Consider the following 25,039-nt stretch of genomic DNA (forward strand, 5'->3'; position numbering starts at 1 on the left):
TAAAAAAAAAGTGCACCTCTGCACTGCCAACGCTTGTGAAAAAAATATTCATGAAATTGAACATTTCTACTAGCCTCACTGTAATACTGGAACCGAAAGTCGGATCTGGATCAACTTTTCGAGGACTTTTTGAAGGATCTCAAAAACTTTCATTAGCATCTTAGTTTGTAGAAATCGGTTGAACAATTTCCGAGACAGTTGAATGCGCATTTTCTCATAGATTTGCACATATTGCCTTGTAAATCCGGAATAGGGTGTCGGATATGGGAAAAAATTCAATAGCGATCTATGGGACCATCAGACCTTTCATTTGAATCTAAGTTTGTGAAAATCAGTTCAGCCATCTCAGTCATTATTTGTCACATACACACATACATACATACACACAGGCATTTGCTTAATTCGTCGAGCTGAGTCGGTTTTCACAGTATTTGTATAGCCTTTCTATATGAGAAAGGAAAAACAATCATAACTTTTTACTGGTAGCTCATATCAAAAAGCTTAGTTCAGCAAAATTGTGCGCAATAATTAGTTCAACAACTCTTTTGAAGACAACTTTTCCATAGAAGGTTTCACAAAAAAGTTAGAACAAAAAAAGTGATTTTCAAGGAGCCACCCTACTTTTACCCGGGAAAATTGATGTAACTCGATCAAATGATAAGATAGAGAGGTACTTTTTTCAGTGAAATTGCTCAAAATAAAATTTCCTGCAATTTTGCTGTACAATAAAATCGTTTTTGAGTTCAATTAAGAAAGTTAGATTTCAATCTAAATAAGGGTTGCCCTAGTAACTTTTTACATCAAAAGGAGCGTCATTTGATTATAAACAACTTTTGTGAAAACACCAACTACAAAAAACTAATATTTAATAGTGAAAATATTTTTGGTCACGCTAATTTCCCGTTTCTGACCACTATGCACTGTGCAATGATTTTGCTTCAAAAATCAAATGAAATGAAAATCAATAGAACTCCGGCAGTTAAAGGGCTCAAATTTTGGGAACATTATCTCTAATCCAAGCTCTTTCAACTGAGGCATAATAAAATGATTTCTTTTCGGAGGCAGATTTCATATGCTTACCCGGTTATAGCCTTGATAAAAGTTTGTTAAATTTGTGAGAGTTTGTATATTTGGCAAAATTTATTAAATTGGTTAAAATTCGTACGATTTTAATACGAGTTTGGCCTAATTTTTTGCTTTCCGAGTTTAGCTTAATTTTTTGCATAACCGGTTTCAATCTTTTTTGTTTCAAACTTCCGTCCAAGGATTTCAAGTTTTTAGCCGTGAAATGCAAGTTAACAGAACCTTGATTTTCATTCATCGTAAATTTCTATCGACATAGAATTTATCACCTATAAAAATTTACCGTTCAAACTTTGATTTTATACGATTTTCACAACACGTTTGTAAATAATTAAAAGGTAACTTCTGACAAATTATCTCTTACCACACCCCAGTAAATGAAGGGTAGGGGGTGCTTAATAATGGCAGTAATGAAATTTTTCCGCGTTTTTAAAGAGTAAAACACCCACACAAAGTTCACTGTAGCGAAAGCAAATGCATACTCAGTACCCGTTTCCCGAGTCCCGAGTCCCCGACAGTGTTATTTAATTTGAGTTTTTGTTCCACCCCCCCCCCCCCCTCGAAATATTATCGATCAGAGAGACCAAAAACAAAGGCGGTTCTTGCTCTGTTTAGAATTCATTTGGGATGGGGGAAAAACAAATGAGAAGAAATAAAATGATGCTAGAATAATATTATACTGAACAAATACGAAATTACATCATCATCGGAAGCGAGGATATTTTTTTTGTGGGTTACGCTTTCCGAAGGGGTTTTCGGTTCGCTGCTTGCCTGTCTGGTTGCTTGGTTTCCCCCCAGCGCTGGTCTGGTAAATCAGGTTAACGAACGTACCACTTCATTATTTCCATTATCACAAAAGCAGAACAGAAACGGTTTTTTTTGCCCAGCAGCACTTTATCAGTGTGATCAATTTTTGACATTCAACTATCAACTAATCGAAATGTGTAATTTTTTTCCGGATAGTAGGCGTTCGCACGTCATTAGCAAATTTTCGTATCGCTTAAAAAACATCATGGCATCCTATTTTTTTCCTTCCAGATTTCCGGACGGTTCAGGCGGAGCTGTTCGAGTAAAAAAATGTATAATTCAAATTGATGCGCGAATGTGGCTCACTCGCGTTTCAATTCCACGTTCGCAGATTCCCATTCGGAGGCAAAACTTTACAACAATGCCATTACGTGGAGTATTCTTTATTTCCCAGAGACCGCACACAGCACCCGTAATCCCGTCGCAGAGCCGCTGTTATAAATTTAACTAAAAACGAATTCGCAAAGGGCTGCTGGGTGCTTGGTTTTTCCCTGGCATTCGGATGAGGATGAGTTTGCTTGAGGAAGACTGGCGCAACGGTTTCGGAGGTAGAGGTTGGAGAACACATATAAGACCCCTTATTCCCCTTTCCTTTCGCCACACGGACAATCCGTATTTGTTTAGCGAGCGTCGACGATCGACGGGGGAAGGGGGGAAGATTTTATGATTCTACCCACCTCAGCCGAGGATTATTTCGAGTCTTCATCATTCCAACCGGCAACCCGGCCCCGGACACCACACCGCCTACTACGGAAGAAAATCCGACAGTGTCGAATTTGGCGCGTAAATTCACTAGGATTTTCGACGTCAAAGTTTGACTGGTTTCAGGGTTTTATGGGGGGGGGGATAGAACCGGCTGCGGGTGCATGGCAACAGAAGAAGAAGGATTTCACGTTGAAGTGTTCGACTGCTGCAAACGAAAAGTTTGATGATTCGTTTTTTTTGTTCGTTCATTTTTCTGTGCAAAAAACTAATGGTTTACGGCTGTTTGCATTACCAAGAACGAATCGCATACCGAGATGGAGCCTCTTGAAATGCAAGTGGTTGATTGTGTGGTAGTAGCATTAAAAGAATAACTAAAATTCAAAACGAACGAACGTTTTTCAGCTAGGAGAGACGCTTTTTTAATAATAATCTATGGAAGCAGCGCATCGCACATGTACACAGTGTACGGTCGGTAAAGTAGTATGACCGACTTAAAATCAACAGTTGCATTAACAACGAGACGAACTCGTCAAAGTACTTTAAAATAAGAGTAACAAATTCAAACTAAACCGTAACTAATTAGCAACAACTTATCCAACAAGCTTTAATTTGTTTTTAAGTTTATTTAGTAGGCGTGCTTCGTTAACTTCATAAGAACGAAGTACTTGAGCAAAAAAAAAAATTGAGCAACAAATTCAAAATTACCGTAACTAATTTGTAACTAATTAGTAACAATTTGTTACTAATTCGTTACAAATCAGTCCACTGGGTTTCAATTTGTTTTCAAGCTTATTCAGTACGGGTGCTTCGTTAACTTCATATGAACTTAGCTAAATACTTGAAAAAAATAAAAAATGAGCAACTAATTCAAAACTACCGTAACTAATTAGCAACAAATTATCCACCGAGTTTCGAACTGTTTTCAAGTTATTTAGTAGCTAATTTGTAACTATTTAGTAACAAATTATCCACTGGGTTTTAATTTGTTTTTAAGCTTATTTAGTAGGCGTACTTAAAAAATTACAAAAGAATTGAGCACCAAATTCAAAATTACCGTAACTAATTAGCAACAACTTATCCACCGAATTTCGATTTGTTTTTAGGCTTATTTAGGAAGGATGCTTCGTTAACTTCATATAAACTTAGTGAAATACTTGAAAAATTTAAAAAAAATGAGCAGCAAGGTCAAAATTACCGTAACTAATTTGTATATATTAAGTAGTCCACCGGGTTTTGATTTATTTTCAAGCTTATTTAGTAGCGGTGCTTCGTTGACTTCATATGAACTTAGTTAAGTTTTGAAAAACTCAACAAAATGAGAAACATATTCAAAATTACCGTAACCAATTAACAACTAATTTGAAACAACTTATCCACCGGGTTTTTATTTGTTTTTAAGCTCATTTAGTAGGGTGCTGACCTGAAGTTAACCTTCATATAAACTTAGTTAAGCACTTTAAAAATTAAAAAAAAATGAGCAACAAATTCAAAATTACCGTAACTAATTAGCAACAACGTATCTACCGAGTTTTGATTTGATTTTAAGCTTATTTAGTAGGGGTGCTTCGGTAACTTCATATAAACTTAGTGAAATATTTGAAAAATTTAAAAAAATAGCAGCAAGTTCAAAATTACCATAACTAATTTGTAACTATTTAGTAACAAATTAGTCCACCGGGTTTTGATTTTCAAGCTAATTTAGTAGCGAAGCTTCGTAAAATTCATATGAACTTAGCGAAGTACTCGAAAAAATTAAAAAAAAGAGCAACAAATTCACAATTACCGTCACTAATTAGCAACTAATTAGCAACAACTTAGCCACCGAGTTTCGATTTGTATTTAAGCTTATTTAGGAGTGCTGCTTCGTTATCTTCCTATGAACTTAGCTAAGTACTCGAAAAAATTACAAAAATACAATGAGCAACTAATTCAAAATTACCGTAACTAATTAGCAACTTATTAGCAACGATTAATTAACCTATTTACGTTATTATCGGCGATAAGTGCTTCGCTTAGTTCATGTCTTCATTATTATCGACTCAGTACCACAGTTTAACACGTGGCAAGATGCTAAGGGCAGACCAAACCAGAGTTGCCCCTTGGTAAGTACCTTTTGAAAGGCAAGAGACGTTTCCCAAGGCACTCTTCGATGTAAATCGCACACCGTAGATTGCTTTGGAAATGATGTAGGGAGCGTTTATTTCGCCACATCCTCAAATTGCTTGCCAAATCAGGAACTTTTATTCAAAATTTAATATATTTTCCTTTCGAACATCCTTCGAAACATTTACCTCAGAATACTTAGAAACGAAGTATTCTTGCTAAGAAAGTGATGCAACACAAGTTGGTGAGCCAAACTCTTTACAAGCTATATTTGTGAATGTATAGCATCTTTGTTGTATTCAAATGCGTAATGAAGGCCAAATTTTCGATTTAAAAAATATCATCCCGACTTTGCTTTTACCAGATGTTTAACAGTCTGCAGATACGAAATCGGTACTGTTTGCCAACCAGAAACGCTTCATTCGAACTGAAAAATTACTTTATCCGATCATTTGAAGCACTAATATTACTTATGGTACTCCAACTAGCTCAAATATTGCTGATTGCCTTCTAGTAAACGTGACCAGATTGTGTTTGATACTGACATGAATTCACTCTCGGATGAGGCTAACCATAGCCTCACTTGGGTGCAGAGTAAGGTTATTCTCGAACAACAACATTTTTTTTATTGGAATTTTCACAATTTTTTGACAATTTAAGCTGCCACAGAATATGATAATTTCGGGTCGTTTTTCGTACAGTTACACTTTCTGCAAAAAAACATGAAGAATTTACTGTTATAGTTTGTAGTTATGTTAAAACGACACACTTTAGTTGAAATTTTCTACGGCTGGAAAATTGGCAGTTCCACTCTCCCTATCCGTTTTCGCTAATTGGTCAGATTTTTATTGGGAATGTCAATATAAATGTGGAAATTTTTCAGGAAAAACGTCAATTACAGTCTTTGATCCATTGATAGTGCAAAATTCATTCGATTCGAGGGTTCAAAACTAGTTCCTATTTCATGAACAAGTAAGAGGCAAGCCTGGATTGACGTTAATACGAACAAAATCGACTCGTTCCTTTCCAACTGAGGATTAGACTATTTCAATTGAAGGAAATTTCTTAAACAAATCTTTGGTGGTTCGAAAATTTACGAATTGATTCCAGATTTGACGTTGAGCCGTCCTGAACTTGTTTTAGGTTATCATAAGTATCTAATTAAAGAAAACGGATTGGAAAATAGACAACAGAAATGAAAATTTGCGAAAATGCCACTGGATTTATTCGTAAACTTTCATTTCTGTTGCTTCCTTTGTCAATATGTTTTTTTTTGTTTTTGTTAGATACTATTGGAAACCTAAAACAAGTTCTGGACGGCCGAGCGGCCTAACAAAACTGCAATCAAGCCGTAATTTTTTAACTATTTATTGTTATCTCATGTTACTCAAAATTTAATCATTACATGAATATCAGATTCATCAAAATTCTACAAAAATACTAGACTGGACCACACTGAACTAGACTGGACTAGACTAGATTGGCTAGACTGGACTAGACTAGACTAGACTGGACTAGACTGGACTAGACTAGACTAGACTAGACTAGACTAGACTGGACTAAACTGGACTGGACTAGACTTGACTAGACTGGACTAGACTGGACTAGACTGGACTAGACTGGACTAGACTAAACTAGACTGGACTAGACTGGACTAGACTGGACTAGACTGGACTAGACTGGACTAGACTGGACTAGACTGGACTAGACTGGACTAGACTGGACTAGACTGGACTAGACTGGACTAGACTGGACTAGACTGGACTAGACTGGACTAGACTGGACTAGACTGGACTAGACTGGACTAGACTAGACTAGACTAGACTAGACTAGACTAGACTAGACTAGACTAGACTAGACTAGACTAGACTAGACTAGACTAGACTAGACTAGACTAGACTAGACTAGACTAGACTAGACTAGACTAGACTAGACTAGACTAGACTAGAATAGACTAGACTAGACTAGACTAGACTAGACTAGACTAGACTAGACTAGACTAGACTAGACTAGACTAGACTAGACTAGACTAGACTAGACTAGACTAGACTAGACTAGACTAGACTAGACTAGACTAGACTAGACTAGACTAGACTAGACTAGACTAGACTAGACTAGACTAGACTAGACTAGACTAGACTAGACTAGACTAGACTAGACTAGACTAGACTAGACTAGACTAGACTAGACTAGACTAGACTAGACTAGACTAGACTAGACTAGACTAGACTAGACTAGACTAGACTAGACTAGACTAGACTAGACTAGACTAGACTAGACTAGACTAGACTAGACTAGACTAGACTAGACTAGACTAGACTAGACTAGACTAGACTAGACTAGACTAGACTAGACTAGACTAGACTAGACTAGACTAGACTAGACTAGACTAGACTGTACTAGACTAGACTAGACTAGACTAGACTAGACTGGACAAGACTGGACTGGACTGGACTAGACTGGACTAGATATGACTAGACTTGACTAGACTGGACTAGACTAAACTAGACTGGACTAAACTAGACTACACTAGACTAGACTAGACTAGACTAAACTAGACTGGACTAGACTGGACTGGACTAGAATGGACTAGACTGGACTGGACTGGACTGGACTGGACTGGACTAGACTGGACTAGACTTGACTAGATATGACTAGATATGATTAGACTGGACTAGATTGGACTAGGCTGAGCTAGACTGGAGTACATTTGACTAGACTTTTCAACGATAAAATATTTTTTCCCTTAGCCTTTCTTCGCTCCAATTGGCAAACGACCTGTGTCAATTATCTTATCCTGCACTAATTTGTGCTGCCGTCATCCGGCTTCCGGTTGCAGTCAGCTACTGTCCGGATACGTTTTCTCGGATTAATCATCAATTTACTGTGTGTGTGCGGTAAATGAACACTGCTGCTCTCAGTTGAAGTGCTCTTCACGCAAGCAGGCACTTTCTTACCGACCCTTTAACCAGCTTTGAAACAGAAGAGCACCAGATATAACGACGACGGCTCCCGGGTGATGACGGCATCTGGCTCGACAGGCCGTATTAAATACGCATATTCCCGTCTGGAGCCTGCGGTTTACAGATTTACAAACGCAGGAACGATGGCCCTGGCAACCATTCTCGAATATCATTTATGCGAAGATGAAAGTGAGGTGCGATGTGTTTTTCAGGAGTGAATAAGTAGTAGGTAAAAATAATGCTCCGTTCTATCCTTTTACAGACGAAAATGATAATTTTATTAACCTACAGTGCCGACGAAGTACCCTTGGAAGCTCGTTTATCAAGCTTTCCTTAAACGAAAACCATAAAAACATAATTGGGGTTTTTACTTTATTAGCCGAATTAGAATCGCAAGTTTCGGCAGCTATCGTGACATTCGACCAAAGCCAACACAAGTGAGAATGTTACCGCCAACTACTTAGACAGGGAAAGTGGCAAAACGAATAAAGAACTGTGAACGCAACAATGCGACACTCTCTCCTCTGTGCTGCCAGTGGAAAATCGATTTTCAAGCTTTCGCACCTAAGATCTACCATATTTTCGCTTCTACACACCAGCGAACGAAACGCACACAGAAGAGAACTGGCACAGGACGGAATCGATTGCGCGGTTACTCTGCTAAGGTTACTGGCGGTTTCGGCAAATTCCTGTTACGCAGTTGAGCTAATCTGATCCGGAAATGTTTCCTAATAATATCGTAAAGCTAATTAGAACGGAGACATATCCGGCTCGTTTGACGTCCAGTCAAGTCATGACGTCTTCAGTAGGTGGATTATTAATTATGAAATTTTTCCTTTTCACTATTTTGAATTTTGAAATTTACTATTTTTCACTTTGGCATTTTGCATCAAGAAATTTTGCGACAGGACTAGAATAAACTAGGCAGGACTAGACTTGACTAGAATTTACTAGACTAGATTGGACTAGGATTTACTTGGATTTACTGTACTAGATTGGACTAGGCCTGACTAGAGTTTCCTATACTGGACTATACTGTGCTGCATTAGACTAGTCTGGACTAGAATGAATCAAACTAGACTGGACTAAATTTGACTAGACTTGATTAGAATTAACCAGACTGGACTAGACTGAACTAGATTGGACTAGACTTGGCTATACTGGACTATACTGAACTATTTTAAACCTATCTGGACTAAACTAAACTATGCTGGACTAGACTTGACTAGAATTTACCAGACTAGACTAGTCTGGACTAAATTGGACTAGACTGGACTAGAATAAACTAAACTACACTGGACTATATTGGACTAGACTTGACTCTAATTACCCAGACTGGCCTAGATTTAACTACACTGAGCTAGATTAGACTATATTGGACTAGATTGGACAAGTCTGGACTAGATTGAACTAGACTTGACTAAATTGGACTAAGCCTGACTAGAGTTTCCTATACTGTACTATACTGTGCTGCATTATACTAGTCTGGACTAGAATAAATTAAACTAGACTGGACTAAATAGGACTAGACTTGACTAGAATTTACTAGATTAGTCTGGACTGAATTGGACTACACTGGACTATATTACTATAGATGAACTAATCTATATATAATCTAAACTACACTGGACTATATTGGACTAGACTTGAATTACCCAGACTGGACTAGATTAAACTAGAATTACCCAGACTGGACTAGATTAAACTACACTAAACTAGATTAGACTACAATGGACTAGACTAAATTGAACTAGGCCTGATTAGAGCTTCCTATACTGGACTATACTATACTAGACTAGACTGGACTAGATTAGACTAGTCTGGACTAAATTGGCCTAGGCTGAACTAGAATAAACTAAACTACACTGAACTATATTGGACTAGACTTAACTCTAATTACACAGACTGGACTAGATTTAACTACACTGAACTAGATTAAAATAGACTGGATTAGACATGACTATACTGAAGTATATTCAACCAGTCTAGACTAGATTGGACTAGACTGATAAAGGTTGGACTAGATTGGACTATAATTTGAGTTTGAATAACGCAATTATGTGTTTCGAATTTTTGAAAACCAGTCTTTTTCAATTTCGTTTCGTTTTGCAATTTTATTGTTTGTGCTTTGTATTTGTGATTATTTTGTATTTTGTTACTTCGCTTTTTGCAGTTTTGTATTCTGGAGTTTAGTCTCTTGTCATATTGCATTTTGTAATATTGCAATTCACTACTTTGTATTTCGAAAATTTGAAGTTATTCCTTTTGTATCAGTCATTTTTCAAGTTTCAATTTTGTATTTTACTGTTTTGTGAATCATTTTCTTGAATTTTCTGATGTTTTTTTTGTGGTTGGTAGTTTTTCATTTCGGTATTTTGAAATTTTTATACATCAATTTTATTTTTTTTCACGTTAAGATACCAGTTTTGTACTTTTAAATTAAGTATTATTCAGGTTTGAGTGACAATTTTACATTTTGTATTTTTTTCATCTTCTAATCTCGCATTTCTAAACTTTTATATTCCAAATTTTGAATGTTACTTTTTTGAAAATAGAAATTCTTCGTTTAATAATTTTGTATTTCACATTTGCAGATTTGTATTCAGTAAATTTGTTCGATAGAAAAAAAATTAAATTTTTGTTTTAAGCAAATTTGTAATTTTGTATTTCGCAAACTTCCAAGTTTGTAGTATGCAGTTATGTATTGTGCATTTTTTTCTTTGCCAATCTTTTGTTTTGCAATATGGAAATTAAATATTTTGCTATGTCGTTTTTTTTATCTCGTACTTTGCAATTTTTTATATTAAATATTTTCCATTTTGCAATTTTGCATCTAGTATTTTTGTATTTTGAAACTATGTCTTTTGTAATTTTTGATTTGTTTCACAAGTTTTGTGTTTCGATTATTCAAATATGAAGCAATTTTTAATTGTTGTTAAGTGATTTCGGATTTTGTTAAATTTTGCATTTTAAAATTTGTGTTTTCTATTTTACAAGTTCTTATACAGATATTTAGTAGTTTACAATTTGATCCTTTATCAATTTGTATTTTCAATTATAGCTGCTGTATTTTTTTATCTTTCAATTTCGTGTTTCTAAATATTTATCTTTGAAACTTTGAATTCTGCTGTTTTGTATTCAGTTTTTTTTTTGTTCAATATTGCATTCGCAATTTTGTCTAACATAATTTTGTCCAACGCAATTTTGTATGTTGTAATTTTCTCATTTGCAATATCGTTATTTACTACTTTATTACACAATTTTGAGTTTTACAATTTTGCACTGTAAAATTTTTTATTTCACAATTCTGTGCTTTTGTACTTTTGCACGTTTGTATCTTTGTACATTCTTTAAAAGTTTAATAGTTTTATTTTGTATTTTAAAACTATGTCCTCTGTATTTTTCGATTTGTTTCACAAGTTTTGTGTTTCGATTATTCAAATATACAGCGCTTGATCATTGTAATTAAGCAATTTTGTCTTTGTTAAATTTAGCATTTTATTTACCTATCATACCTATTTTCTTTTCAACAAGCTCTCATTGTGATATTTTGTAATTTACAATTTGATCCTTTACAAATTTGTATTTTCAATTATGTCTGTTGTAATTTTTTATTTTATCATTTCACGTTTCTAAAAATTGATCTTTGAAACTTTGAATTCTGCAGTGTTGTATTCAGTTTGCTTTTTGTTCAATATTGCATTTGCAATTTTGTCCAACGCATTTTCGTCTGTTGTAATTTCCTCATTTGCAGTATCGTATTTAGATATTTTATTCCACAATTTTGTGTTTCACAATTTTGCATTTTAATTTTTTTTTATTTAACGATTCTGTGCTTTTGTATTTTTTTTTTAACCTTTGTAATTTGGACTTTTGTACCTTTGTACTTTTGTACTTTTGTACTTTTGTGCTTTTGTACTTTTGTACTTTTGTACTTTTGTACTTTTGTACTTTTGTATTTTTGTATTTTTGTACTTTTGTACTTTTGTACTTTTGTACTTTTGTACTTTTGTACTTTTGTACTTTTGTACTTTTGTACTTTTGTACTTTTGTACTTTTGTACTTTTGTACTTTTGTACTTTTGCACTTTTGCACTTTTGTACTTTTGTACTTTTGTACTTTTGTACTTTTGTACTTTTGTACTTTTGTACTTTTGTACTTTTGTACTTTTGTACTTTTGTACTTTTGTACTTTTGTACTTTTGTACTTTTGTACTTTTGTACTTTTGTACTTTTGTACTTTTGTACTTTTGTACTTTTGTACTTTTGTACTTTTGTACTTTTGTACTTTTGTACTTTTGTACTTTTGTACTTTTGTACTTTTGTACTTTTGTACTTTTGTACTTTTGTACTTTTGTACTTTTGTACTTTTGTACTTTTGTACTTTTGTACTTTTGTACTTTTGTACTTTTGTACTTTTGTACTTTTGTACTTTTGTACTTTTGTACTTTTGTACTTTTGTACTTTTGTACTTTTGTACTTTTGTACTTTTGTACTTTTGTACTTTTGTACTTTTGTACTTTTGTACTTTTGTACTTTTGTACTTTTGTACTTTTGTACTTTTGTACTTTTGTACTTTTGTACTTTTGTACTTTTGTACTTTTGTACTTTTGTACTTTTGTACTTTTGTACTTTTGTACTTTTGTACTTTTGTACTTTTGTACTTTTGTACTTTTGTACTTTTGTATTTTTGTATTTTTCTACCTTTGTACTTTTGTACTTTGGTACTTTGGTATTTTGGTACTTTTGTAATTTTGTACTTTTGTACTTTTGTAATTTTGTACATTTGTACTTTTGTACTTTCGTACTTTCATAGTATTAGTTGTATAATTTCAGATTTATCATTTTATAGTTTATAGTTTTATCGTTTTATAGTTTTATAGTTTTATAGTTTTACAGTTTTGTAGTTTTATAGTTTTATAGTTTTATAGTTTTATAGTTTTATAGTTTTATAGTTTTATAGTTTTATAGTTTTATAGTTTTATAGTTTTATAGTTTTATAGTTTTATAGTTTTATAGTTTTATAGTTTTATAGTTTTATAGTTTTATAGTTTTATAGTTTTATAGTTTTATAGTTTTATAGTTTTATAGTTTTATAGTTTTATAGTTTTATAGTTTTATAGTTTTATAGTTTTATAGTTTTATAGTTTTATAGTTTTATAGTTTTATAGTTTTATAGTTTTATAGTTTTATAGTTTTATAGTTTTATAGTTTTATAGTTTCATAGTTTTATAGTTTTATAGTTTTATAGTTTTATAGTTTTATAGTTTTTTGGATTTTTAGTTTTATAGTTTTATAGTTTTATAGTTTTATAGTTTTATAGTTTTATAGTTTTATAGTTTTATAGTGTAAAAGTGTAAATATTATCGAGAAATGTAGGTGACTGGAAATTGAAATTGAACACTTCAAAACGATCAAACAAATTAAATACTAAACGAACCAAAAACGAAGTGCAAATTTCAACGGTTATGAAATCCGTGACCGTGGCCTGTCACGAAAAGGTACTGTTTCGTCGTCGTCGTCTTTCATTCGTTTTGCCGGTTGCGATCGACCTAGCGAAGTACCGCTACATTAATTAATTATCTACCGAGCAATCCGAGGCTAGTAAATATCGTGCACTCACCACAAAACACACCGCATCCCATTATCGGGCTTCATCTTTCCAGTGGCGCGTATTAATTTAGCAAAAGACTGCCGTCACTTGGCACAGACAGGCCTAACGCCGTTCGGTTTGGTTTTCTATGCTTCAGCCTAACCGAAACATTCCCGCCCATCAAACTAGAGGGTAAAAGAAACGGAGGCTAGGGAAGGTGACCCGAACACTTCTTCGTGCCGCCTACGGTCATTGTTGGAAGGCAGCATTTTCACACTAGGTGCGACCGAGCAAACAACCACCCGCAACACGCACCTGTTTAAGGCCATTGCACAGTGGTCCGGATCCACAATTTAGGGGGACAAAAACATTTGTGGCTTAGCCTTATACTTTAGAGCTATGATGTCTTCGGAACAAATGATCAGTGAAAGATAAGCCATATTTTGAAGCATATGGTATTAGGGTGGTTCTAATTATTAGGGTGATCCAAAAATTATTTTCCATATGTGTTGAGATAGAGGACTGCATCCTTCGGCAAAATTGTAGGAAAACTTATATCAAGCAACTTTGCCGAAAACACTATTATAGTATCTCTAACGGTTTTAGTGTTACAGCTATTTTAATAGATCAACTTAGGGTGTTCCTAAAAAAATCAGATTTTTTGCTCTAGCTTTCTTAATATTCACTTCTCGATTTTGGTGTCTTTGAATATCTTTTAGGGTTTGTTGAAACCAATTTTTTCATGGCTAGCGCATTCAGGTAGCGTTTTCTGAACCGAAGTTATGAGCAAAACTAGTTCAAAAACAGATCATTTTTAAACTGCTATATCTAACATTGGAGCAAACGAAAAAAAAATCGGTTTGTTTCATTTGATAGAAAATACTTTCGAGCATGTATATAGAAAAAATGGCGAAGGAGATATTTTTTTAAATATTTTAAATTGTGTTCAAACATTGGGTTTTTTCATTGAAAAATGCTCTTTCATGTAAGACATTTATTAGCTATACATATTAAAATAAGGTATTGCTGTCTTCTAGCGTGTTAAAATTAAAAATGTTAATTCAGCTGCATAATCGGGAAGATGGTGTACACTCACGTTGGTTGTTACTCTATTCGATAATGCTATTACAGGATCAGACGTTAAAAGAAATCGTTTAAATAAATCATCCAGACTCACTAAACGATTGAAGTTCTGCGGATGGAACTGCCTATACTTGCGAATTGATTTATTTCGACTCTCTTGCGCTTCCTTACTGTACATTATTTGCTATCTGTTTGGTTCCCTTGCGATTGATTGTTGAGCAAGAAGGCTGGATAATCGGGAACAAAAATTGTCCTTCATCTGTTTCCCTTTGCTGCCCAGAATAATAATCTTTCAAAAGGAAAACACGGAACTAACAGCAGGAAGTGGACAAAGTAAATGCAGAAATTGCAGAGCTTTCTCCCACAGTACTGGGGAAAGTATTTGTATCAACGAAGCTAGTGTTCTGCCTGAACGATACAAAAGTGTTAAACGACATAACAGGCATACACTCCCAAGCTTGGTACATATGCAAGCGCTCAGGAAAAGCTCTGAATTTTTCAAGAACTGAAACAAATGAGAATAATCCAAACAAACATCAATGTTCGGAACTACTGTAAACCGAATTCACAAAAAAAAAACAAACAAAATTTCCGTAGCAGCTCTTTTGGTTGAGTCAGCTCAAAACTATTTATTTTTAAAACATACAAATCAATTTTAATTCACTTTCCTTTAAATTCATTTTTCTTACTTACATTTATAGTTTTCTCTTCTATTTCAGGTTACTAGTTCGAATGCTTACGAAATCTCTCCTTATATAAATTTCAAATTTCCTTCTTTCAATTCACACGCCCTTTTAACCGACTATAAAAATATTTCTAAGTAGCTTTATCTATCACCTTTCTTGCACTATTTAGACTATGCTTTTCCTGTTTTCTGACTTATGCTATACTTTTTTTCTTCTCCCTCTTTCGCATAACAACTTTACATATATCTTTACCTGTCACCCGTCGGTATAACGGTATCTCCTTTCAAATGTATGTTGTCCTTACTCCGGCGGTACTCACTGATTGCTGTTTTTGGATGGTGCGTCTACAGCCCCTCCCCGTAACTCTGGTGAAGTCTCTTCGATTGAACCAGATTTACGATCCTGCACTTCAAGAACAGCGAGCTTCGTAACGGGCCGCTTCAGTTTACCTTTCGCTGTTTTCACCAGGGCTTGTCTGATTCTCCCATCTGCTCCCTTGTAGACTTCAACGACGATTCCACGGATCCAGTTCTTCCGTACGATATCATCTGCTATGTAAACCAAGTCACCATTTGCTAGTGGAGGTGACTCCGTGTGCCATTTGGTTCGCTGATTGATTGACGGCATATATTCACGAACCCACCGAGTCCACAGTCTGTCTGCTAACAATTGCGATCGTTTGTAACGGTCTCTTAGAGCTACAGCGTCATTTGTTGGGGGAACGGCGCATTGTGTTCGTATAGTTCCCACGGCTCGGACAAAATGGTTAGGTGTCAAGGCTTCTTCAATTCCTGGATCTAGTGACCTGTACGTTAGAGGACGCGAATTAATGAGATCTTCGGCCTCCGCCAGTACAGTTAGCAATACTTCGTCGGTTATCGTTCGTCCGTCATCGATGACGGCTAACGCTGCCTTAAGAGACCGCACCAGTCTTTCCCAAACCCCGCCCATGTGTGGGGCACTCGGCGGATTGAAGTTCCATTGGGTTCTGGAGTCGTTGAACATTTCTGCAGCTTTGTTTCCGATATCCCTAGCGATTTCTTTATTTGCCGCTTGAAAATTTGTTCCGTTATCGGAAAAGAACTCGATCGGTTTACCTCTCCGACACACGAAACGACGTATCGCCATCAAGCACGCTTGAGTCGTCAAGCTATGAGCGACCTCAAGGTGTACGGCCCTCGTTGTCAAGCAGGTGAACAACGAAACGTATCTTTTCTCCGAACGACGTCCTACGGTTACTGTAAATGGGCCACAGAAATCTACACCGGTATAGCTGAACGGTGGTTGGTTTGGTGTTACACGTGATACTGGAAGTGGTGCCATTCTTGGATGTCTCGGTTTGCACTTCTTCACTTTGCAGCGTACGCAAGCTTTCTCTATCTTTTTCATTTCTGTTCGAAGATGCTGGATGCGGAAGCGTTGTCGTATTTCATTTACAGCAGTTTCAGTATTACCATGGGCCATCTGCTGATGGTAATATTCAAGAAGTTTGTCGGTAATCGTATGCCTTTTGGGCAGAATTATCGGGAATCTCAGTTCAAATGGTAATGATGAACCTCGGGCAGCCCTACCTTCCATCCGTAATACATCCTGTTCATCCAAAAAGGGACTCATGCTGTAAAGATAGCTGTCATGTTCTATTTCGTGCATTTTTTCGTACGACAGCTTACGGTTTTTCTTTAGCACCTTTATTTCGTCCGGAAACCCGTCTGCTTGCGCTGATTTCCAGAGATACGCTTCTGCCTTCTGGAACTCCTTTCGTGTTAAAGGTACTATTATCGCAGGTATACTACGCTTTACTCGCTGCTGCCAGTCAACAGGTACCGGAATTGCTTCAATCTCTAAGCCATCTCGCTTCCTTCGACAGTTTGACATGAACCGATAGATGCACGCTACTGTTCGAACTAGAATCTTCCATCGGGAAAAACGTGTCACATCCACAATTTGTTCTTTTGTTTCAACATCGTGAAATAGAAAACATGCTCGTAACTCCTCTTGCACGTTCGGTTTAATCCTATCCTGCTCAGGCCAGGTTTCTTCCAACTGATATAAAAAACATGGGCCACGGAACCAGGGACCATCAGATCGCATTGTATGATTTTTGTTCCATTTGGTCATCGCATCGGCTATGTTGAATTTGCTTGGAACCCATCGCCACTCTGTTGGATTTGACAGATCAAGGATTTCTCCAATGCGGAACGCAACGAACTGTTTATATCTTCGGTGGTCCGAATGAATCCATGATAGCACCGTCCTCGAATCACTCCAAAAATATCGCTGTTTCAGCTTAAAGGATAGTATTTCAGCAACAGAATTCGCCAGCCTGGTTCCCATTACTGCCGCTTGCAACTCCAAACGAGGAATCGAAAGGTGTTTTAGCGGAGCGACCTTTGATCTTGCCATCACCAGAGAACACTTCGGTCCATCAGCTGCCCCTATTCTAATGTAAACTGCTGCTCCGTACGCGATCTCGCTTGCATCGACGAACACATGGAGTTCTACGCTGTTGTAGTCCAGTGTATCAGTGCGTCGGAAAAAGTATCGAGGTATGCGCACATCTTCGACCTCTGGCAGTCTGCTTATCCATTGGTTCCACTTCTCAGCACTCTCTCCAACTATTTGCTGGTCCCAATCACATCCACTTCGCCATAGCTCCTGGATTATCAGTTTTCCGTAGAACGTGAAAATCGACAACAGCCCTAACGGATCGAAGAAACTCATCACGCAGCTCATGACGATTCTTTTCGTTGGCAGCTTTTCGCTTGAAATATATGGCACGAGATCGTCCCTTAATTGGATTGAGAACGAAAATTCGTCGTTAGTTGGACTCCAGACGATTCCCAACACCCGTTCTAGACCCGTTTCTTTGTCCTCGCTGAAACGAACGTCATGGTCGGTTCGTTCTTTTCCCATGGCTTCCAGAAACTCCTTGGAATTCGATACCCAGTTGCGAAGTTCGAAACCTCCTCTTGCGTGTACAAGCCGAACTTCTTTTGCCAACCTTACAGCTTGTTCAACGGTGTCTGCGCTATCGAAATAATCGTCGACGTAGTGGTTTTTGATGATTTTCTCAGCTGCTTCTGGAAATTGCCTGGCAAACTCTTTCGCGTTCAAGTTTTTTACATATTGCGCTGAACAGGGTGAGCTGGTTGAACCGAAAGTTGCCACGTCCATTACATAGACCTCTGGAACAGTATTGGGATTGTTACGGAATAGAAATCTCAACACGCGCTTGTCGGACTCGCGTATTCTCATTTGATGATACATTTCTTTTATATCTGCTCCGAAACCTATCACTCGCTCACGGAATCTGCAAACAACTGCTGGAAGTGCAGTTAACAAATCTGGACCTTTTAATAACTTCGAATTCAGTGACACTCCATTGACTGCGGCTCTAGCATCCCATACCAGGCGATACTTCTTTTTTCTTGAGTTATGCACTATGTTTAGAGGCAAATACCAAACTTTTCGACTCTCGAACGCAGCCAACTCAGACAGCGTAGCTTTATGAGCGTATCCCTTCGCCAGATATTCTGCAATCATCCCGCGAACTTTCTCATACAGCTCGGGATCTTTAATTAAGCGCTTTTCAAGACTCTGTAGACGTTTCAGAGCCATAGGGTAGCTGTCAGGAAAACTTGGATCATCATCTTTCCATAGAAGTCCTATCTCAAATCGATCTCCTATTCTCACTGTCGTGGCTTTCAGTATTTCGAGAGCACGTCTGTCTTCTTCCGGTTCTGGAAGCAATGCCACCGAAATTCCCGTTTCCTCCATGTCGTAATGACTTTTCAGTAGATCGTGAAGCTCTTGATTTGATACGGTGTTACATGAATGATGTCCGACTAATCCGGTATCGAAATGTGCTTCGCTCGTCGGTCCATAGACAGTCCATCCGAGTTTCGATCTAACAGCAATCGGTTCCTCCGGTTGACCTATTCTTGACTCTATTGGTGCGTACAAGTGTATGTCTTTTAGTCCAATGAGAATTTGTGGAGTGGATTGCTGGAATTTTGCCACCGGAATCCCTTGAAGGTGAGTGTATTGCTGTATCAACTGCGGCACATCAAGCGAATGTTGCGGCAGCTTGAGATTTTCTACTGTATGGACGCCTTTCAACGGATAACGTTGTCTTGAACCTTTCGCCGAAATACACAAATCTATTTTTTGCGAACCTTTTTCGAGTCGCGAGACTCCGGCGGTCCATGTCACCCGAAGCGGTTGAATCACACCTCGAGCTCCTAGCACGTCCTTCAGCGATCTCTCAATCAACGTGTATGAAGAACCTTCATCAAAAAATGCGATCGTGTTCACACTACAGCTTCCGCAATACAAGGTAACAGGCATCATTCGGAATACAATGGAAGGTTTGCGTTGAATTGCATGAACGTTACAATTTGAGCGTATGATGGGTACCGTTGAATGCAGCAACGAATTGTGGCGCTCTCTACAAGACTCAACATTGCAACGGATGTTCAACTTGCACTCAGCATTTCCGTGTTCATTTAGACACACCTGGCATAACTGCCACTTTTGGACCGCATCCCAGCGGTCAGCTAACTGTAATCTGCGAAACATTTCACAGTTTCTTATTCTGTGATCCACTCTACCGCAAATCCGACAGGGTTTTCGTTCCTTCGTCGTGGAACTCTCACCTCTTGCTTTCACTACGCTTGACTGTTCTACACTATGAGTGTGTACGAATCCATCGTACTTTTCCTTTTTTCCTTTTCGGAACCCTTGTTCTATATATCGTGCTGCATCTCCATACGACGCCACTTCGCTTGCGTCTTTCACGATATTTGACAGAAAGTTGGACAGTGTTCGCAGCGTTACTACTTTGCTTTTCCTTCGATAACGCACCCATTGTAGCTGCGTGGCCGCCGGAAGCTTATCAGTCAGCTCTTGGATAAGCATGGGATTTACTAAATGAGCTGTAAGATCGGTGGCTTCGAGATGATCAGCTAACTGCTGCACTATTATCCCAAAACTAATGAAACTAGACAGACGATCTGCTTTCGGGGACGCTGTACTTCGAACTTTAACTAATAACATGTTGAGGAGTTTCTCTGGACGGCCAAATAACATCCTTAGCGTTTCAATAATCTTTGGGACAGCTTTTGGTAACAGTAGTCTGCTTCTTACCGCTTCCAACGCTTCACCTTTCAAGCATTCCTGAAGACGTGCCAAATTTTCTAGATCTGAAAATCCGCACGCTTTCGTTGACGTTTCGTAGCTGCTTATAAACATAGGCCATTCTTCTAATTTCCCAGAAAAGACTGGTAACTTTTTTGAAAGAAACTGACGCGCAGAAAGCTGAGCCTTTGTCGGGTCGTATTGGCTACGATGCTTGCGAAGTTGCGTCTCCTTTTTTCTTCTTGCTGGTACTTCATCATTTTCACTTTTACCAGAACTCTCTTTTTCCATTTCGCTGCCATCTTCTTTCTCGAATCTATCTTCTTCATCCACCGAGCTATTTTCTTCTTCTACGTAACTTTCTGTATCGCTATAGCTATCTTCATCCGAAATGTCATTTTTATCCGTTGAACTATTTTCACTTTCAGACTCCGTAACTTCAGGCACTATTTTCATTTTCCCGCCGCTATTGTTTTCCTTCTTTTTCGGGATTTCCGGATGACCGAATGGTGTAACGTCATTATCTCGATTCAAAGGAAAGCTCTCTGGTAGATTGTATGGGATGCCGTCCTGTTTGTTGATAACCCTATCCGTCACCTTCGGTGTAGAATGTTTACGGTACGCTCCTCGAATATCGGAACAACTCGTTAATATCGGATCAGCAGTTTCCGGCTTTCCTTTTCTCGACTTTTTATTCTCGAGCTCTATTTTTCCTGCTTTCGCTTTCTCCGCTATTGTTCTGTTTTGACTTTTCTCCTTTGAACCTTCCTTCTCTACACGCCCGACGGCAGATTCTTTATTGCTCTGCAACTCTCCAACATCACTTTCAACAGTTCGCTTCAGCTTCAACAATTTCAACTTTTCATTCATATTTGCCCGCATTTCGTTCAGATTCTTCTGATGCTCTTCTTCTTCCGCAATTTTCTTTTCCAACTGCGCCTTCTCAAACTCCAATTCCATATTCCGCTTCTCCCGTTCCAGCTGCTGACGCATATCAAGCAATTCCTGCTGCATTTGCAGTCTCTTCCGGTGCAAAATCATCTCTCTTTCAATTTGCCGTTTTTGCTTTTTCTTCTCTTCCTCTAACTGTTCCAGTTCTTTCTGAAGCTCAGACGAATCAGCAACATCCGACTCACATGCTTCGCAATCCGGACAACTCCAGGAAATGTTTCGTACGTCGTCATTAACACCTGCACAACCGAAATGATACCATCTTTGACAGTGATCGCAAAATACCATATTCGTTTCATCGTTATCGGGACGATGGCAAGCCGCGCAATTGTAGCCAGACTGTTCGGGATTCTCGGGGTTAGGGTTTGAACCAATCATTATAAATTTTTGAGATTGTTCGGAACTACTGTAAACCGAATTCACAAAAAAAAAACAAACAAAATTTCCGTAGCAGCTCTTTTGGTTGAGTCAGCTCAAAACTATTTATTTTTAAAACATACAAATCAATTTTAATTCACTTTCCTTTAAATTCATTTTTTTTACTTACATTTATAGTTTTCTCTTCTATTTCAGGTTACTAGTTCGAATGCTTACGAAATCTCTCCTTATATAAATTTCAAATTTCCTTCTTTCAATTCACACGCCCTTTTAACCGACTATAAAAATATTTCTAAGTAGCTTTATCTATCACCTTTCTTGCACTATTTAGACTATGCTTTTCCTGTTTTCTGACTTATGCTATACTTTTTTTCTTCTCCCTCTTTCGCATAACAACTTTACATATATCTTTACCTGTCACCCGTCGGTATAACGGTATCTCCTTTCAAATGTATGTTGTCCTTACTCCGGCGGTACTCACTGATTGCTGTTTTTGGATGGTGCGTCTACAATCAATTTGGAATTTCGCTTCTGCACGCATTCTAACGGCATTAAAAGAGCGGCTAGGGTTACGTATTAGCAAAGACATCATATTAACAAGATATCCAGCTCGCACATTTCTAGAATAAATCATTGGAAACATCCTTTTTTGCGAGCATGGTGCCCTCAGGTGAGTCCGCATCGAATCTCGTACATTGAAGTAGGGAAGATAAACGTCACATTCTGGCGCGCCAAAATAGCAGCACTGCGCACCCACACAATTGACATGATATGTTGAATGTGATGCCGTGTGATGGCGTTCCTATACTGAAGATTGATTTCGCTCCAAGCTGACAGGGTCTAGCATTGGTGAACCATTACCTGGAGGCGGCAACTCGAATGATGGTATCTGGGCCCGTAGATTTTTCAAAGAATATAACACAGTAGCGCAAATCATCGAGTTAAATGGAAATATACTTGAACGGTTTTTTATAATCTTAACGTTGATAAACAGCAATGTGAAGATTTCGGTACCTGCTTTCCAGGAGAATTCGTTTTGTGGAGCTGTATGGATGATATGCTCTGTCGCCTACCGTGCATAAACTTCGGGTGCATGGGACTGCAATTATAAAACATGCTTTGCTTCCTATTTGTATGTACAGCAAGGAAGCGCAAGAGAGTCGAAATAAATCAATTCGCAAGTATAGGCAGTTCCATCCGCAGAACTTCAATCGTTTAGTGAATCTAGAGGATGTATTCAAACGATTTCTTTTAACGTCTGATCCTGTAATAGCATTATCGAATAGAGTAACAACCAACGTGAGTGTACACCATCTTCCCGATTATGCAGCTGAATTAACATTTTTAATTTTAACACGCTAGAAGACAGCAATACCTTATTTTAATATGTATAGCTAATAAATGTCTTACATGAAAGAGCATTTTTCAATGAAAAAACCCAATGTTTGAACACAATTTAAAATATTTAAAAAAATATCTCCTTCGCCATTTTTTCTATATACATGCTCGAAAGTATTTTCTATCAAATGAAACAAACCGATTTTTTTTTCGTTTGCTCCAATGTTAGATATAGCAGTTTAAAAATGATCTGTTTTTGAACTAGTTTTGCTCATAACTTCGGTTCAGAAAACGCTACCTGAATGCGCTAGCCATGAAAAAATTGGTTTCAACAAACCCTAAAAGATATTCAAAGACACCAAAATCGAGAAGTGAATATTAAGAAAGCTAGAGCAAAAAATCTGATTTTTTTAGGAACACCCTAAGTTGATCTATTAAAATAGCTGTAACACTAAAACCGTTAGAGATACTATAATAGTGTTTTCGGCAAAGTTGCTTGATATAAGTTTTCCTACAATTTTGCCGAAGGATGCAGTCCTCTATCTCAACACATATGGAAAATAATTTTTGGATCACCCTAATAATTAGAACCACCCTAATACCATATGCTTCAAAATATGGCTTATCTTTCACTGATCATTTGTTCCGAAGACATCATAGCTCTAAAGTATAAGGCTAAGCCACAAATGTTTTTGTCCCCCTAAATTGTGGATCCGGACCACTGTGCATTGGTTGGTTGGCCAACAGTCGCCATTCCTCAGGTAGCATCGTTGCAATTTTGCGTAAGTTTCGTCGTGTATCCGGGAGTTGAATGACTGACTGACTGATGCCGCCAGGATGGCTGAGATCGAATTCCCCCGGAACGCACGGGAACACGGTCTCATGCGATCTCCAAGGTGTGATAATCGGTGGGAATTGGGTGCCGAGTTCTCGAAAAATAGCTTCCGAATGTGGTTCACACGTCACACGTCGGCGGCTGGCTGGGCTGGGAACATTCTCAGCCCTCCAATCCCAGCTTACTACCGTGGGAGTAGTTTCGTGCTGCCAATCTGTCAGAGCAGAATGGGAAACCGACGAACTAGAACGGGTCTTCAATCATGCCGGGAACTTGAACCGCATTTATAATTTAGCGCTGGGAATCGAATGGACACTGCAACCGTTTGGAAATTCTGCATTGAATCTTCAAAAGAATGGCTGAGTTTGAGGTTCGAATATGTCCAGCAAATCTGTCGTCATCTGTTACGAAGTTCCCCGTCAGTCAGACATTTCCTTTCGGGGTGCGGTTTTGGCATTCCTTCGTTCGTTGACGGCGACAGCAGGGAATGGGTTAATCAGGAGTGAGTCCAAAGTGAGTCCGATCCAAACAAACGCTCTCCTTCACACCCACAGTCACGATAGCACTTGACAAGACCAAGGTTCGGTCTGAAGCAGCAGCAACCAACCGGGGGGTCCGCCATCATTGCGAATCAGGATCAGATCCGGAAGGATCCCCTGCAAAGACAGACGGGCTGCTGCTGCCGCTTCAACTCCGGTCGATTGGGAAAGACTCTTTGGGTGTGAAGCGATACTGGCACTCTGTCTCTGGGCGTTATTGTCATCGTCGTCGTCGTCGTCTTTCTCGTCAGTAAGTGAACGATGAACATAACCCGAATTGTGATGAGTAACAAATTCTTCGAAACTAGACCGATTATATTTGCTTATTAAATATTAAAGTAAAAACTATCTAATTTTAATAAAAATTCGACTTCGAGTCAACAGTGAATAGCAGTTCAAATTAAACTACTTGTGCCACATGGCGGTTTCAATCTACAATAGCAGAATTTCATTCGTTGATGGATTTATATAATTTAACTGTCAATCGATTCGGAAACATTCAACTCAAACATATGAGGTAACGTTTCAGTATTCCAATAGCATACTATTTAAAAGTTGGTTTGAATTGACCTATGTTTTCACGAGCCAATCACAGCTTGTCATAATGATGTCATCCACTTGATCGATTTGCGCAGTATGAACTATCGCACAAAACGGAATCCGTTCACTTGAGTATATTGAATACCAATTAGCAGTTGATTTTGATTCTCCGGTAACTAGCAGGCCGCCGGTTAGGACTATCGGTGATAGATTTTTCAACTTGATTCGAAAGCATTACTTCAATATCGTACGCTTAAAAATGGATTCATTTGTCGACATGGGTCACTGCAGTCAACATTT

The 25,039-nt window shown here is 37.8% G+C and overlaps 2 protein-coding genes and 1 long non-coding RNA gene across 7 annotated transcripts in view; 1 reads left to right on the plus strand and 2 right to left on the minus strand.

Moving 5' to 3' along the window:
* The window catches only part of LOC131432715 (uncharacterized), a 368,592-nt gene that overhangs the window by 253,951 nt on the left and 89,602 nt on the right, over positions 1 to 25,039 (minus strand). The window lies entirely within an intron of this gene.
* On the minus strand, positions 14,252 to 19,961 carry LOC131432741 (uncharacterized). The gene is made up of 2 exons (XM_058599229.1): positions 15,030 to 19,961; positions 14,252 to 14,961 (listed from the first exon to the last, which is right to left on the minus strand). Exon 1 carries the CDS (start codon positions 19,937 to 19,939, stop codon positions 15,338 to 15,340), a length of 4,602 nt encoding a protein of 1,533 aa, XP_058455212.1. The 5' UTR covers positions 19,940 to 19,961; the 3' UTR covers positions 14,252 to 14,961; positions 15,030 to 15,337.
* LOC131432762 (uncharacterized) lies at positions 20,662 to 22,031 on the plus strand. The gene is made up of 3 exons (XR_009229960.1): positions 20,662 to 20,776; positions 21,254 to 21,466; positions 21,683 to 22,031. It is a non-coding gene; the product is annotated as an uncharacterized LOC131432762 (long non-coding RNA).

The sequence above is a fragment of the Malaya genurostris genome, chromosome 1 (genome assembly GCF_030247185.1).
Source record: "Malaya genurostris strain Urasoe2022 chromosome 1, Malgen_1.1, whole genome shotgun sequence".
In the NCBI taxonomy this organism is placed as follows: domain Eukaryota; kingdom Metazoa; phylum Arthropoda; class Insecta; order Diptera; family Culicidae; genus Malaya; species Malaya genurostris.

What these genes read in the sequence shown, in the direction of transcription:
- LOC131432741 (XM_058599229.1), bottom strand. Translation starts at nt 19,939, where the DNA reads ATGCTTATCCAAGAGCTGACTGATAAGCTTCCGGCGGCCACGCAGCTA.